This window comes from Coptis chinensis, chromosome 3 (genome assembly GCF_015680905.1).
Source record: "Coptis chinensis isolate HL-2020 chromosome 3, ASM1568090v1, whole genome shotgun sequence".
NCBI lineage: Eukaryota > Viridiplantae > Streptophyta > Magnoliopsida > Ranunculales > Ranunculaceae > Coptis > Coptis chinensis.
The window spans coordinates 91,946,624-91,964,876 of record NC_141458.1 but is presented as its reverse complement, the minus strand read 5'-3'; the positions used below and the strand labels follow the sequence as shown (position 1 = coordinate 91,964,876).

Below are 18,253 nucleotides of genomic sequence, written 5' to 3'. Positions count from 1 at the left end.
TTTGGCAATCATTGAATCCCTTTGAACCGGCAGCCACTAAGGGATGGTCCGACATTTGGGTTGAAACAAACTCAAGCAACAAATCCGTGCTTTTGGATCGTCACAACTGCCATGGGCCTTGATGCACGATGAAAACATGTCCAAAATATGCTACAAAAGTTTGTCATCACTTCAATTTGGAGAGAAGCAAACTTCTCTGCTGATGCTTCTTTGAAAAGGGAGTCACACTTACGCACAACATGGGCAGAACATATCTTGGTAGACCTTCATGGATTACAAGATGGGAGCATCCTGCGAGTACCTACTATAGATTTAGATAGTGCTTTGCACTTTTTTGAATCTTTGTAAAGACCTAGTGCTGATTCTGAGTGAGATGTGAACTTGTCACAATCCACTCACACCATTCTTTTGTTCTTTTTTCCTTTTAATACAATCGAACGAGCTTACCCAGCAAAAAAAACTTCAAAACAGAAAACGGCGATTGGATTGGTTTTTGCCTATGTGGCACCTTTTAGCAGTCCAATTTAGCAGCTCTCCATTAGACTTGCCCTTATGAAATATATCACTTTCCTCTCTCTTAGGTGGCTTTCTACAATGCTTTCTGTACAAAGAGAATTTGAGTGCAAGTGAAATTTTGAGAATCTAGCTCAGTTATTAAGTTCCCAATTAGAATTATAATACAATATGATCAAAAAGAGTTTCTATTTGGAATTTTTATTATTTACAAACACAAAATACACATCTACTATCTTCAAAATTAAGCCTTGAATCGCATGGGGTTTGAGGGGAATTATTCACGATCGATATACTTTAACTGATCACATTCTTACAGGAACTCGCAGATTTTGAAAAACGAGGATTCTAACCGAAACACTGAGGGAAAGCTTTCCAGCTGTTTGATCAAGTTAAACCGACTCGATCAAGAATTCATATTAGAAGTAAACGTGTATGACTTTTAGTTGGAGGAATCAAACCTGAGAATGTCTGTGATGCTCTAAGTGCTCTTCGACCTACTGGAGTTGATGTTAGTAGCAGCATATGCATGCGCTCTTGATGACATTCTATAGGATCCATTTAAAATTTCATCCTTCATGACCGTAGTAAATTTAATAAGCTACTAACATTTTAACAAGGATGGCTTCATTTGCCCTTAAATACTCGCCTTCTACTAGACCCATTGTTGTTTGAATATGATGGCTTTGGCCAACCAGTCAATTAAAACAAGGTGGAACAAATTTCCCTGCGATGCAAGTCTTTTTCCTATTTCACTAGGGAAAAGGATAATAAATTTAAGCTTTGATTAAGTTTCGAGCCTATAGTCCTATATAGAGTTGCAAACACGGGGATAAAATGAAATATCAAAATGGTTAATGGTATAGCGGTTGGGTCAACTTGGCTTCCTCTTCCGCACCCCAACAGCCAAGACCAGCATATGAGCAAAGCGTCACAATCCTTGCCACAAAGAAGCAGTGCATAGAGCCTATCTTGGAAACATTGGTTATTCTTTTGTGACTAAAAACTACCCACATTTTTTTTATTGATCAATCTAACCAGTCAAAAATCCAGACCCAATGATCCTTTACTAAGAAAAGTGACAGCCATTTCAGGGATGGTGAATTGAACTCATAGCTATGTCAAAGGTGTTATGCGAGGTTAGCCCTAAGCGATGTCCATGTGGCACCTAGGCGCCATGCTACAATTTATTTTTTTAGATTAAATTGAAGTTCCTAAGCGATTTTATTTTTGCTTACATTAAAGTTGACAGTTTGGCATTGAAATCTTATTTCATGTTCAGATGGTATTGACTTCTACCTGCTGATTCAAGTTTCCTTTGCCTATCATATGTTATGAGAAGGTTGAATTGTATCTGGGCAACTAACTTGACACATGAATTGGAGCATGAAGGTTGATTCAAGTTTGTAGTTAATGTAGTCAACTACAAACTCCTTTTCCCAGACTAAATGACTGCCTCAAAACTACCAATGTAACTATAGATGCAATGATGCATTATAGTTCCATCCAACAAGGAAAAGAAATACATACCTGGAAACTATACACTATATACTAAAGTAGAGTACACCAAGGGCAATTTATTCTCTCTCCCAGCTAGGTGGCACTCTAATATAAAAGATAGCATTTTCTAATAGCATACAATGCCACATATAACCTAATAAAACTGCCGCCAAGACTTCTCTCTCAATTAACACACACACATTCTTTATTTAACAGTTTTCGTCAACTGCTGAAAGTAATGCTTGCTATTGTCAAACACTTACTGCATTTTTTATTTCTTTCTTTATGCATGAGTAATGCAATGTGAAGTAAATTAATTCATAAACTTTGTGTGCGATTAATTGTCATGTTACCAGGGCAACTTATAGTTTGCATATTGCTGGATTAACTTTCGTCACCAATTCTTTATAGGATTTTTTACATTTTGGTCCTACTATTAATAGTGAATTTAGGGTTTGGTCCACAATTAATCGTTTATTGCACTTTGCTCCCAAATTGACAGAAGTCTGCCTATAATTTCTTAATACCCAAATTACCCTAACACGTGTACTGCACGTGAAACTAATCAACGACCATCACTTAACTAGTATTTTCCAGTTTGGTCCTAGTGATAATAGTGATATTAGGGTTTAGTCCACAATTAATCATTTATTACATTTTGGCCTTGTCAATCCATCTAAAATTTAATAATATTATATTTACCCTTAAAATCATTAGCCATCATTGAATCATTTGATTTTAATCAACGGTTCGTTTTACACCAGGTGTATCTCAACTAACCGAGTCCCAAACTTACATTTTATATTCTTCATATCTTACCACCACAACCACCACCTCCACCACTCAATTATCACCTCATTCATCACCATTCAATAATCACCGTCATCTAGCTTTCTCAACTTTAAACAAATATCAAAATCATTTGTCCTATTGAACTTAAAACACTATAGGACTACAAAAATTAATTTTAAATTTAAAAAAAAAAAAAAAGATTGGGTATTTGAAATTTCAACTTAAACTCCTTAATAAATGAGACAAAAATCTTAATAACCCTTATCTTAACTCGAAATCCAAAAAAAAATTGAGTATCAAAGATCAGCAACAAAAAAGATCGCCGACAAACTTGAAAATATGATTGTAAAGTGAAAATGTAAGAAATGAGTTTTTGATTGGTAGTTGATTGTATTAATGGCGGCCATTGCTTTTAGATAGTGGTGGTGGTGGCGATTTAGATTGTTATGGAGGGTGGAGGTGGTGGTGGAGCGGTGTTCAAAAAAAATAATGTTAATTGTCTAAAACCATTGGATTAAATGAATGAGATGATGTCATGTGTAGTTTTTAGTAATTGGTCCCACTTTTATTAGTAATATCTGTAGTTTGGTCATCAAATAAGTCACGTGTACGACATGTGCATGGCATTATGAGCATTTTAGAAAATATATGGATGGAATAGACGTGGGCCGTTTGGTCAACTCACAGTCAACACACTTTAATGGCAATTTGGGACCAAAGTTCAATAAACGATTAATTGTGGACCAAACTCTAAATTTGCTATTAATAGTAGGACCAAAATGCAAAAAACCCTTCTTTACAAGTAATGTACATTATTTGAACATAGATACACTAATTAATATGACCTTATAGCACCATGTTTAACTTTAGATTCAAAGTGTGAATTACTTCAGTTGATATGAAATAAGATGTATACACTATGTTTAACTTTGAGTACACTACTTTAATGCTGGTATTGTTAGTCTTGAATCTCGACCTAGAGTTTCTCTCTATTCATAGTTCGTTGCCATAAGAATACCTAGCAACTTCAATAATTTCCTATACTGCCTCGACTTATCTCCCTCTTGAGTCTCAACTTATATATCTCTTCTTGATGGATGTTTATATCTCTCTCGAGTCCACGAGGCAGAAACATAATTAATGCATTGATAGAATTAATTTGTTGGAAAATACCAACAAATTAAACTATGGTTACGATATGAGAAACACAATTAAGGACTGGAAAATTGGTGTTGCGCTTTTTTTCAGAGATAATAAAAAAATTCAATTGGTTAGATGATCCAGTGGATATTGATAGAAAGATTGATAATATCATAAATGGAAAATACATTGAACTAACCTCAAAGAATAATTAACAGGAAATCAGAAATTTGATGCAAATGCATTGAACTAACCTTAAAAAATAACTAACGAAAAATCGAAAATTAGATGCAAATGCATTGAACTAACCTCATTGAATAATTAACAAGAAATCAGGAACTAGAACTAACTTTAAAAAATAATTAACAATCAGAAACTGGATGCAACTTCATTAAACTAACCTCAAATAATAATTAACAAAAAATCAGAAATTGGATGCAAATGCATTGAATTAACCTAAAAAAATAATCAATAGGAAATCGGAAATTGGATGCAACAATCATTGAACTAACCTCAAAGAATAATTAATGAGAACTCAAAAACTGAATGCAAATGCATTGAACTAAGCTCAAAACATAAATGTATTATATGTAGTGAGAATGTCTCGCTAAGTATATTTTTGCATTTAAATAGTATTCATAATATCTCTTTTTGAATGATTGAGAATGCCTTGTTATTCAAGTAGCTTCAATATGATCTTCGCATCATTGGATATTCACACAAAACTTATTAAACAACAAGAAGAAGTCGAAGGGTGGATGCTTTCTTTTCATGGAGAGTGGGGATTTCACTTTACAAGAAATTTGGATGAGTGATCAATATAATATTCATATCTAATATCTTTGCATTGCAAATATTTTCAGAATAATTTAATATAATGGCACCCATTCGTAGGACGGGTTTGGAAGCTAGTTACATCCAAAGACAAAGTCACCAACGCCGGGCGGGCGGATCTATAGGTTATGACCGGGCTCTCTGCCCCTAAACTTCCCCCAAAAAATAAAATATTAGTATGAACAATAGTCAGTAGCGAAAACCGAAAACAAAAATAATCCCAACTGAGTATGACTCCTTTCGTTTCTCATAAACAGTCAAACAGAAAAGTAAAGCAAAATACAAAAGACCCCACTGGCCCAGTCGCAGGTTTCGGAAAAGTCACGATCATTCACATTCTCACAAAAAGTAAAACAGGAAAAAAAATGAGAGGTCAAAACAAAAGAACTTTTTTCTCTACTGTTCACAAAAGAAAAATTCTCTATTATTGTTTTCTTCTGCAGTCGGCAGTTCCAATTCCGCGCCCTATTCATATATCATTTTATTCCCTATTCATTAACTAAGATAAATTGTTTTTCATTATGCCTATATTTTTTATTTCGTTTTTGTTTTCCAATTTTCAAATACTATTGTGTTCTCTACTTTATTGCATTGTTAACTTGTAGTTTATGTTGGAATATTAGATTGTCATTTAATTTTTGGTCTTATTTAATTAGTTGAATATTATTGTAGTTATTATTGTGATATATTTTTTTGTTTTTTAGTATAGAGCAATCTATTGATTACGAAATTGTTATGATTTATCTTAGGTAAGATTGTAAGAATGTCTGAACATCAAGCTCGTAAGAAAATGAAAACCATGTTTTCATTCTTTAAACCCAAAGATGCCACCTCGGGAATCTAGTCTTGATATTTCAAGACTTGATAGAGATGGCCAACCTCCTTCACAAGTTCAAGTTGTTGAAATTGAGCAAGTTGAACCTTCTCCTCAAGCCCAAAGAGTTAGTGTTGAAGAAGTTGACTCCACATCTTTATTTGAACGTGATCCGTATAAACGTACTCCAATATATAATTACCCGGTTAATCAACCAGATGATGTTCAACGAGTTTTTCTTGGAAAGGGGCGTTGGTTACTTGAACTCAGTGAGAAAGAGTATCCATCCACCATATTCGGAAAGCAAACTTGCCGGTTCAACTCCTCTTGGTTCACACTCTTTCCTTGGCTAGAGTACTCACTCTATACGGATAGAGCTTATTGTTTTCCATGTTTTATATTTGAAACAAATCCGCCGAAGCGTTCTACATTCACTGTTGAAGGTTTTAAATGTTGGAAGAAGATTAATAATGGAAAGAAGTGTTCTTTTTTGCAACATGAAGGAGGTCCATGCTCACCTCATAGGTCAGCGATGATAGCTTGTGAAAATTTCATGAATCCTTCTCGACATATAGATAATGTGTTAAATACATTACCTAAAGAAGAGGTTGTTAAGAACCGTTTGCTAGTCAAAGCTATCCTTCAGTGTATTCAATTTCTTGCACTACAAGTGATTTCTTTTAGAGGCCATGACGAGTCCAAAAAGTCAAAAAATGGTGGAAATTTCAAAGGAGTGTTGGGATTTGCATCGATGTTGAATGATAAGGTTGCAGAATTATTAAAAGATGCTCTGAGAAATGCCACATATACGTCACATTCAATTCAAAAGACACTTTTACATATCTATGCCGATAAAGTGAGAGAGAGAATTCATGAGGAAATTGGTGATGCAAAATTTTGTGTCCTTATTAATGAAACATAAGCTAATTCAAACAAGGAGCAAATGGCGATTGTCCTAAGATTTGTTGATAGAGGTAGTTTTGTTAGAGAGCATTTTCTTGGTATTGTTGGTGTTATAGACACTTGCGCTTTAACTTTGAAAGAAGCTATATGCAATATCCTTGCTCACCATAATTTGCATATTATAAATATGAGAGGTCAAGATTATGATGGTGCTAGCAATATGTGTGATCAATGGAATGGATTACAGACATTATTTATGAAGGAGTGTCCATATGCATATTATGTACATTGTTTTGCACATCGTCTACAACTTGCTCTAGTTGCGGCTTCTAAAGATGTTTCTGATGTTTGGTTATTTTTTTCTAAGTTGGCTTCTATTGTTAATCTTCATGTTCCGCCCAAGCGTAAACAGGAGTTGGAAGATACTCAGAAAAATGAAATTGATAAGCTGGTAGCTAGTGGTGAACTTGTTACTGGAAAATGAGCTAATCAAGTTTCTACTTTGCAACGAGTAGGAGATACTAGATGGAGTTCTCATTTTGCTTCGGTTTGTAGCTTGAAAGAGATGTTTGATTCAATTTGTATAGTTCTTGAAAGCGTCATGAAGAACGGGTCAAGCAACTTTATGCGTGGGGAAGCTAAAGGTGCTATTCTTGCAATGAAAAGTTTTGAGTTTGTCTTTATTTTTCATTTATTGCATAAGTGTATGGGAATTACTAATGTCTTGCGTAAAGCCCAATTCCCTACAAGAAGAGTCCCAAGACATTTTAAAGGCTATTAGCTTAGTCTCCAGTACGAAAGCACTTCTTCAAGAATTAAGAAGATCTTCTTGGGACGCTTTCGTTAGTGATGTGATTTTGTTTTGCAAAAAACATGACATTGATATGCTTGATATGGGTGCTCGACACATGGTTCTTGCCAGCAGAAAGATTACATTATAGTTGAGCATCACTACCGCGATGAATTATTTAATACTGTAATAGATTACTAGTTGGTGGAATTAAAGAACAGATTTCCAGAAGAAACAATAGAGCTTCTTTATCTTAGTTCTGCTTTGGATCCGAAAGATGCTTTTAAGTCCTTCAGCATTGATGACATTTGCAAACTCGTAGAAAAGTTTTATTGTGGAGACTTCACGAAACAAGAGATACATCATTTGAGAAGTCAACTGCAACATTACAAACTTGATGTGCTCAAGCATCCTCTTTTTCAGAAGTTGTCTACCATCTCCGAATTATGTCAAAGACTAGTTGAAACAAGAAAAATCAAGATCTATTATTTGATTGATAGATTGATTCGTCTTATCTTGACACTTCCTATTTCCACAGCAACTACAGAACGAGCATTCTCAGCTATGAAATTGCTCAAAACACAACTTCGTAACAAGATGGTGGATAAATTTCTTGCAGATTGCATGACTATTTACATTGAACGGGAATTTGCTAAAGAAGTTGATTTGGATGCAATAAGAGATGTATTTGATAAGAATCCATGCAGGTCAAAACTTCACTAGTGTGATGCTAATGTGCTATGTTATTCTTGCACATTTCTTTGTTATATTTGTCTAAGTCTATAGTGAAAACACTATTTTGTTCATTTTGGGTAAGGTAATAAAAACGATAATTCTTTTGTTATTAATGCTAGCTAATTATGAACTAAAATAGATATTTAGATAATTTTCCGTAGACATTGATTATTGATTCCTAAAAAAATCTTTAAAGGTTAACTCCATGGCAGCCCTTCCTGATCTAAAATCTTAGATCTGCCCCTGCAATAGAGCAACTATTTCATATATGCGCACTTAATTACAAATTACAGCTTACAACCAATGCGGTCGAATCCATATAAAACTATAATTTGCAAATGTTGGAGAGAATATTTCCAAGTGCAACCATCTAAATTGAACTCTTTGATATTCAAAATAATTCCAATGGCAAAATGGTTTATTCTTAGGAAGCTATCCACTTATCCTGTATATCAAAACGAACACTCGAGACACACCAACTCTGAATGTTTAGCTTAGTACAATCCGACACAAGTATCGCAGCTATGCACAAAATAATATATATCATATTAATTTGATCTTATAATAACTGGAACGAGTTCGAGCATTCATTATTATTTAAAGTAGGGTAATTTCCCAATTAGTAACCCATAATGTCAATCTGTTCCCAAGTAGTAACCACTCTTCAATTTTGACTTTTCAACCTCACTTTTGACACTTTTGCCCTTCTCCTTATTTCCAAACAATGCCCACGTGGACATGCAACACTCTCTCTCTACTGCAACACTCTCTCTCCTTATTTGAAGTGATTTGAAGTGATTTGATGGGTGTGTGGATAGATACCACAGATTATCTTAGAGATGAAGAGATGCAAATGAACGGTCACGAACGCATCTGTGGTTTAAAAGCCTCGAGATTCGTAACCCATAAAGATGGACGGTTATTTACATTAACATTGTTCATATACTATTTTTATTATAAAAAATTATTTTTAATAAGAAAAATGTAGAAATAATAAGATTCTTGTAAAAATAACAAGAATAATGGTAAAAAACATGAATAATGGATAAGATTCTTGTAAAAATAACAAGATAAAAATCATGAATTAAACCAACCCATGTATTAAACCCTTTAAATTAAGCAAAATCTACAGAGCATTCACGGGACACATTCTTACGGTTCTACAACTATCATCAACAAAAATTGCAAAAGCACCAGAAACTAAGACAAAACATAAACCCCAAACATAAAAACTGAACAGAACATAACAACAGAACATAACAACCCTTAATCTTCATCGTCTTCATCTTCCTCCTCGTCTTCATCTTCCTCGTCTTCATCATCGCCATCATCCCCAGAACTGGAACTATCATCATCATCATCATGTTGGTCTTCCCACATGTAATCAGTAGGGTCTTCAACAAAATAAGGATCATCCATCTCTTCTTCTTCATCGTCTTCTTCTTCATCAGTGTAGTCATCAGTAGAATAACTATCCCACATTTTCTCGTACTCGTCACTTCAGTAATCAGTGGTTTCACCGCTTGAACATCCAGGAAGAGGCATGTTGATAACTTTGGTAGATTTAACTTTGGTAGATTGTTGCTTTGGCGATTGTTGCTTTGGTAGAATGTTGCTAATGAAAAGAATATTAGAATGTGAGAGAGATCAAATTTTAGATGACTATTTCAAAGATAAATGTTTGCGGAAACGAGGCGTTGTAATTATGTGGGTGGTTAGTTTTCTTTTCACCTTACCGTAAATGGTCATCATGACACACAAAAAAACAATGAAGGGACAGGCAAGACCAAAATTAATTTAGAAAATGAAGTGAATTTTGACCCTTTGTCAAACCCAATGTAATTCGCTTGTTGCCATATTAGAGGACATGCAAGTATGCAACTCGACTAAATTACCCCTAAAATTAACCCATAAATGGACCCTAAATGGATTGAATGAATAATTTGGTTACCCATAAATAATTATCAATGTACAAGAAAGTTATCGATAGTCTTAAGGCCACAATATAGTTATTCATTGAATGATCGAATATCATTATTTTGGCGGAAATTTGAGGATTGACATGTGTCCCCAATCAAACCCTTTTTTTCTTTTTTCAAATACCCATGTTTATTTCATGATATCTAGTGGCAAGCATGCTTCGGCATGTTAAAAAGCTTCATGTAGAATGTTAATCTTTATACTGAATTTACTGAATTTTTTTTAACCTTATTAGAATTAATTATTTAGACAATGTATAGTAAAGTTGCTGATAGTTCTAGGGTAGGAATATGTTTGTTCATTTGATAGAGGAATCAACATGGACATCAGTATTTTGGCGGGAAATGAAGTTGGTACGCAATGAAGTCTGACACGTGGAGGGAAATGACCTTGGAACGTACGTGTCACATTAACCGAAACTTAAAGAAATCAATTGGGAATTAGGGGGAAAAACTGTCCTAGTGAAGCTCAATTAAATTTGGAAACCCTAATTTTTAGTTTCACTTCAATCTCCATATTATAACCCCACCCTCATTTTATCTTTACGGTTCGAATTATTGGTGGAGAAATGAGGAAGCTTAACCTGACATGTAGAATGTCATTAGATAAAATGCAGAAATTATTTGGTGGATTTAGTAAGGAAGAAATGGAGGATTTTGAGAATTCCTGTTTTTCTGCTTTTTGCAAATCCAAAAAAATATGCACGCAACAACTACACTAGTTTGTGCCATAGTTAGCCATAAAGTTGGTAGACTTTGCTATCGGATTGGTAACAAAGATTTGGTATTCAAGAAGAGTGATGTTGCATTGATTATGGGTCTTAGTGTAAACTCTGTTGCTAACTCATTCTACACCACTGACGTGAAGAACAACACATCAGAATTTCGTGCTAGGTTTTTTAAAGGAAGCACTGTTAGTGAGAAAGAAATATTAGATGCTTTAGTGGTGGCAAAATCCAGTGGTAGTGAAGATAAAAGTGATATATTTAGGCTCAATAGGTTGTATGTGCTGCTCCAAGTTGTGCTTCCTGGATCTTCTAGGACTGTAGATGGAAGGTATGTTGATCTTGCAGAGGACCTAGCTGCTTTTGATCAGTTTCCATGGGGCACACCTTGCTTTGAGATGTTGGAATACTGTTTGGATGATATTTACAAAAATGTGTTAGCTGAGAAGGACTCCTTTGCAGTTTATGGTTGTGTTATTTGTTTTGATATTTGGGCATACCTTCACATCCCCTCTCTTGGGGCTCGTAGGGCATTGAATGGTAAATTCCCAAGAATACTAGATTGGGTTCAGTTGCCTCCCAAGAACTTACATCTCCAGACCTGGAAGAAGAAGCTCGAGCCTCTTAAAGGTAAGGTTGTTGCCTTTGACACTTTGGATATTGAAGAAGAAGAAATGAATGAAGATGTAATGAAGGTGGCTTTCAACCAACAGGCCACACAAAGCGCTGCTTCGGTTTCAGAGGAGATGCTTCAGAGACAGGCACACCTACTGAAAGGCCTTGTAAGCATATTATTGAAACTCTGCATAGTTGATTATAAACTCTACATTGTTGATTATAAACTCTGCATTGCATTGTTGATTATAAACTCTGCATTGTTAATTATATTCTGCAACTGGATACATCAGCATTGCATTTTTAATTATTTGACATCTGTTGCATTTATAAGAAAGGTTCTTAAACTGAAAATATCAGGAAGTATATATTACATTTGTGTTGACTCACAGGATAGGTTCTTAAACTTGATATATCAGAAACTCTACTTGATATATCAGAAACTCTATGGTAGTTTTATGTTAACTGATAAGATAGGTTCGTGAACCGGATATATCGGAACTTTATGTTAGTGCTCATAAGGTAGATAGGACTCATAAGATAGGACTCTATGATACACCGGCAATGTTTACTTCAACTAACTTTTGAATACAGGTTAGGGTGGCTCGGAATGACATCAAGTCTGAAATTAGGACAGGTATGGAGACAATACTGCAAGGGGTTTTACAGGGTGGGAAGAAAAGTGGATTGGGTGAACCATCATCATCCCAGGGGGTTGTGAAGGGACCAAGAACAAAGAAAACAAGGGGAAGAAGCTGTGTCTACACCAATGCTGATGCTGTTGTCAAAAAACCTACTACATGGTTTGTTAAGAATAAGGTTAAAGCTGTTGTGGAAGAAGCTGTGTCTACCCTACCTTCTAAGAGGAAGTCATCATCCCCACCTTCTAAGAGGAAGTCATCATCCTCTAAGAAAGTTACATTTGATCTTTCACATGAGGTTGAAGAAAATAGAAAAAGGGGAGTGAATGCGGGGTTTAAAATGGTAAGGAGGAGGGGTGAAGAGAAACATAGTATGCAAAGAAGTGAGAGTCCGACCACCAAGGTTAAGTAAAGTAGAGGCTGTAAAAGGATAGCAAAAGGCAAACAATTTTGAAAAGAAGTCAAGTCGAGAAAAAAGAAAAGACATGGAGGCTAAGAGCAAGGAAGCTAACAAACCAAAAAAGAAGAAGAAATTTTATTGGTTTAGGTGAGGAAGAAGAAGATGGAGAGGGAGGGGTAGTGAAACTGATCTTGTTGCAGCAGCTGATGTTTTGAGAGATATTAGTGAAGAGTTACCCAAGACTCCTCATGATGACCAGGTGATGGGGGAAGACCATGTACATGGTTTTTTCCAAGAACCTGAACATGAACATGAAGGCCCTTATGATAATGATGAGAGTGCTCCAGAGTTTTAGTTGAGGAGGTTGAAGAGGGGTTGTAAATACCTACAAATGTCAAGAGAATGTGGTTCAGAGTCTTTGAGCAATGAAGTGCAGAAAGAGGGTGTGAAAGAGCCCTTTGATGAGAATGTGGTTGGCCAAAGTTCCCTAGTGGAAGTAGTGGGAAGTCTATAATATGGATGTTGTTGAGCATGTGCCATTTATTAGTCCCTTGACACATTGCTCCCGGTGATGGTCCCCGCCTACACCTAATGTTGATGTTCCCTCCAATGATGATATTGATATTGATGGGGAAGAAGTCCTGAACTCGAAAATGGAGAAGGTCACATTTTCTACTTTACTTTCTTGCAAAGATCGACATAACTGACTTGCCTGTATTGTCACCCACAACCGCTCAAACCTTTGAGGTAGATAGTCAGCTAAAATCTATTGTTGTTATGAAATCTAAAAATGACAATGTGATGTTGGGAGAACGTGATAATGATGTAGATGATGATGATGCTGTGGAGGGGGAAATGGTGGTCCCTGATATGGTGCGCATACAGAGTCAAATGGCAAGTGAAATGGAAAAGAAAACTGAAGAAACACACCAAAGAAGAAAGAAGAGAAGGGAAGGGATGCAAAGTCACCATGGAAGAAAACATTGGACAGAATGTGATGAACCCGATCAAGTCCGCCTCGCCAAAACATTTATCAAGAAAACCACCACCAAAGGTGACCTCCTCGTATCTGATTACTATTGGAAGATGTTCACAAGGTTGTACAGTCCACAAAACTGTTTAGATGCTAGAGTGTTTGGATACAACCAGCCTATTTCAATTAAAGTTTCCATTCATTGCATGGAAAAGAGTGGGTAGATGGGGATGTCGATTACACAACTAACATATTATCTTACATATTAACTAGCAAAGAACTAACATATTAACCATCAACAACTAACATATTAACCATCAAAGAACTTCTGCATAATAATGTTTAAAATTCTATGACTCGGTGATCACCATATATGTGAAGTCGTTGATCGTGGTACATCCAACATTGTAAGGAAAATGGCATTCCGTAAGAAGAAACATATACTATCATTGAGGATGTATACTTTTCTCGTAAGTTGTATCTCATTGGTTGATGGAATTTGTTTTGTATAGTTCACCCCATCGATGAAGTACTTTATGATTTTGTTGATGTAGAAATTCATGAACAGAGAGTATACAAACTTTAAGAAGAAGATGGAAGACCAAACCTTCAAGGTGGTGCAACTCCCCGATGATAGAGTAGATAGTGGTGCGATCATCCACATGAAGTTGTTAAAGAGTACTTAGACCCTTTATGAAGGAAGAATTAGAGATCAAGCACACCCATCCGGGGCAATGGGTCTTATCATTCCTCTTCAAGTTGAAGGTAGCCACCGGGTTCTTGAAGTCTACAATTTTGGAAAGAGAAAAATCTACAACTATGATTCTCTTGGTCTCAAGAAAGTTTCACGAAGCAACTTGCTATAGAGACTTGTCTTACTTATGTCATGAGGTGTCGATCCATCGTCACCTCATGATTTGGGAGCCCCTTTGGCTCGTGAGTTTGTGCCTCATTACTCAACAACCGGATACAAATAGTTGTGGCCTATTTTGCCTAGCCTATCTAGGATCAGCCTTCCGAGGGGTGTACCGAGGAAGTAAACAAAATAGATATGCAACCTCATCGAATGAGGAAGAGGATTGAATGGATATAATTAATTGTGGGTTGAATCCATATCATCGCTTCAAAAAGCGCAGACAAGAGCAATTGGAGAAGAGTTTGGAGGATGCTAAAGAAGTCGGTGACGCGTGAGCGGGGGAATCACTATGAAACAACTTGGTGGATGCTACTTCTTCTATTTTGTGTTTAGTGAAACAAATAACTTCTTCTATTTTGTGTTTAGTTGTCTAATTTTAGTATGGTAATATCATTTTGTGGTGCCGCTAATATCATCATTACTTAATTTGTGATGATGGAATTTGTCATTCATTGCTTCATGCTTTCATGGAGTGATGAGTTAAGTTTTAGTGAAGCATTTTTATGGAATTAGTTGTTAGGTCCCGCAATGCAATATGTTTTAGTGAAGCATTTTTTATGGAATTAGTTCTTGATAGGTCCCCGAATGCAATATGGTTATTGGAATATTTTGTTTCATCAAACATTTGTGTATAGTTTAGGGCGGAAATGTTCTCAAGGTGGGAATAGTTTGGCCCAACACCACTTAAGGGAAAAAGTGTGTTTTTCCTTTATAAGTACAAACCGGTTTGCCTTTCTTGGTCCATCCCATTTCTCTTTTTTTTTTTTTCGCTCAAAATGGGTGGGGGTGAGGATTCTACCAAGAATAATACAAATGTTGGTTCATCATCAACCAACTATAGCAAATGTTTTGAGTGTGGGGAAACTGGGCACTGGAAGATCAACTGTCCATGGGCAACTACGCACTGTCCGCTATGCTCAAGTACGAATATGAGGTATGGTGTAAGTACAAAGCCACATAGTCTGGGAAGAAGGTTTCTCTCATGCAGGGCCGATCCATGCAAGGGTTTTAAATGGATAGATCTAGAAGGTGAAGGGACACATAAGGCTAAAGCACCTGCTAGTGAAGCAAAGGTGACAAAGGAAAACCAGTTGCAAATCACCATTGATGGTCCTATTAAAATGAAAATAGAGGCGTGTTGATGATGTTAGCCTACTTGTAAAGAAACTATCCATTAGAGACTGACCATGTCATTGTTATAGTTACTGATATTAATAGTACAAGAAGATGTCTGTTCAAACCAAATTAATTATGAAACCAAAATTGCCAACCAAAACTATCCCCAAAATAAAGCCACAGGGTAACAATTTACCACTAACATATATGCAACTGCAAGTGCCAATTTCAAACAAACCAAAGCTACCACTGAAAGATCATATGTACTCTTCATATGCAAAATCTGGTGGAATCCCAGCTGAAAAATCAATCCACTCAGCACCATCACTGGAAACCGTGCAAGTTGCCTTATTGTGTCCAAGACCACCACAACGCGTACACCTTCTTCTTTGCACTGGGACTCCCTCTCCTTTAGAGCGCTTTCTCTTTTTCTGTGGTCTTCCGGGCATCACCTCATCAACGGGTGGACGGACGATGATGCCATCATAAACCCAAACCCACCGTTTTTTCCTCTTAATGGTGTCCAGCTTCTCTATATGTATCCATCATCGTTTTTTTGTGTACCAATGCAAGCAAAAGTCATATGCACATAGCTTACGGTGATCGATTGCCTTCATAGCATGGCTACAAGGAAGACCAACCTGTTGAAAGAAACCGCATGTGCAAGTCCTCTCCAAAAGGTCTACGGTGTCAGTACGGTCTAGTGATTGCCGACGTAATAAACGTGCTCACTTGCCTTTGTTGCTGTGGAACGCCTACTCGAATATCTCGGCGAGATGAGCACTTCCTCACCTGATTTGGTCGGTTTGTCTTCAGCCTTTGACGCCATCACCCGGTAGTCATAAAAATGTTTCATTATGTTCAACCTAATACCATTGACAAGAGATGTCACTGGCATAGCTCTCTCTGGAAGTATCATCTTGTTCCAGCTCTCTATGTGATTTGTGTAGCAAATGCCATACCTTCTCATTGGAGCAAAAGCACAACACCACGACTCTTTCGGAATCTTTACAATCTTTGCATAACCTTTTGCTGTTTCGACAATAAATTTGGCTCATAAGTCTTACAAATTCTGCCTGCTCATAAGTTTCAAAGACTCTCTTCACCTTCCCTTTTGTCTCTTGCTTAGTCATACAATTTGAAATGTGTTGTGCACAAAAGCAATGGACCGCATTAGGAAGTATTTTAGGCACGGCTTGAAGAATGCTTAGATGCCTATCAGAGAGAAGAACAAAGTTTTGCTCCGTCCCAACAACAAGGTCTTTTAACTTTTCCAGAAACCAATCCCAGTGGTCATTATTTTCCTTTGGGACTATGGCAAATGCAATTGAAACACGTGGCTATCGCCATCGGTAGCGATAGCGATTAGTATGATTGAGTTGTACCTACCTGTCATGAAAGTGCCATCAATCATAATCAATGGACGAAGACATCTTTTGTAAGCTCGGACAGTGACGCCGTAGCTCACAAACAAACGTTCAAACTTGTGCTCGGGGCGAGATGACGGCGTTTGCAGCTCGGTGAAACAATCTGAATCCACTCTTTTAAGTTCTTTACAATAATTTGGCAACATTTGGTATGACTGACTAAAGCTTCCCCTTATCTGCAAGCAAAAAAGTGAAACAAACATAAGTTAGTTGTTGCTACTATTGCGTTCATTAGTTGCTGATATAACCAAGGCAGTTACCTTTTGCATTGCAATTTCTTTTGCTTTCCAAGCAACTTTATACGACACATTTGTCTGGTGTGCGTCCTTAACCTCCAACTGCAACTGTTTCGGAGCCATATCAATATTGTCCCTAAGTTTCGATTTCACAACTTCTGAAACCCATTTTGCATCAGCTTGTTTATTAGTTGCAATTGCTTTATCTTGTGAACATGTATGTGCTTCTCTGAAGGTTATAATAACCCATATATCAGAACCAGTGGTCGGTTTTGCAAACAAATGAAATGTGCAACCAGGAGACTTACACTTCATATAAATCCTCTCAGGAGAAGTGCTCGCACGACGCAAATCAAACATGTTTGCTATTGCGTATGACTTCATGTCTTTTATAAGATCATCCCGAGTAGGATAGTGTTGTCCTACTTTAGGAGGAACAAACTTCAGGTTCACATGAGGAGGAGTTACATCCACTTTAGCTGGTGTTTCTGGACTATGGGGAGAGCGAAGAGGATCATATCCTTGATGTAAGTCTTCTGAATTGAGATCTTCGCACCGAATATGCGTAAGCATCAACCATTCCATTTGTTTCAATCGGGTTCACTTTGGCCTTCCTCATCATTAACAGTCATATCAGGTTCACTTTGGCCTTCCTCATCATTAACAGTCATAGGCGTGCCTCCCCAAAAAAACTCTTGACTACGGTTAGGAGTAGACCATACATCACAATCATCATCCAATAATTGAACTTCATCATCATCATCTTGATTACCACCATTTACTACTCTAACTTCATCATCATCAGCTCCATCCTTTACTTGTACTACTTCTTCTTCTTCAAAATTAACTTCATGTAGTATTTCAACTTCATCATCATCACCCTCATTATTGTCAATATTTTGATTCATGGAAATTCTATATTCCTCAGGGACGTCCTCTGTATCACCATATGGATTTTGGGAATCAAAGTCATCATAATCGGGTTGATCAAGATCCGTACACCATCTTGCTCATCAAAGATCATTGACCGTCCCTCAGATTATATCATAATTAGCTCCCCACTATCAGCAATGAACTATATGTTACCTTGCAAGGCTATAGAGTGTACCTTCCACAAACGAGAGAAAGGCGGTGTGACCGTTTCTCTTTTCTCAGATGAAGGTTCAGTGTAACTTCGGAGGAAACACCCTCGACAAATATCTAT

General features: G+C 36.7%; 2 protein-coding genes across 2 annotated transcripts; both read left to right on the top strand.

The window, feature by feature from the left end:
- Nucleotides 1–5,603: 5,603 nt before the first annotated feature.
- LOC147511638 (uncharacterized) lies at nucleotides 5,604–6,515 on the top strand. The gene has a single exon (XM_086598526.1). The coding sequence runs from the start codon at nucleotides 5,604–5,606 to the stop codon at nucleotides 6,513–6,515; it is 912 nt and encodes a 303-aa protein (XP_086454652.1).
- A 4,168-nt stretch (nucleotides 6,516–10,683) lies between these two features.
- On the top strand, nucleotides 10,684–12,736 carry LOC147511637 (uncharacterized). The gene is made up of 3 exons (XM_086598525.1): nucleotides 10,684–11,507; nucleotides 11,935–12,352; nucleotides 12,582–12,736. Exons 1-3 carry the CDS (start codon nucleotides 10,701–10,703, stop codon nucleotides 12,734–12,736), a joined length of 1,380 nt encoding a protein of 459 aa, XP_086454651.1. The 5' UTR covers nucleotides 10,684–10,700.
- Nucleotides 12,737–18,253: the final 5,517 nt, after the last annotated feature.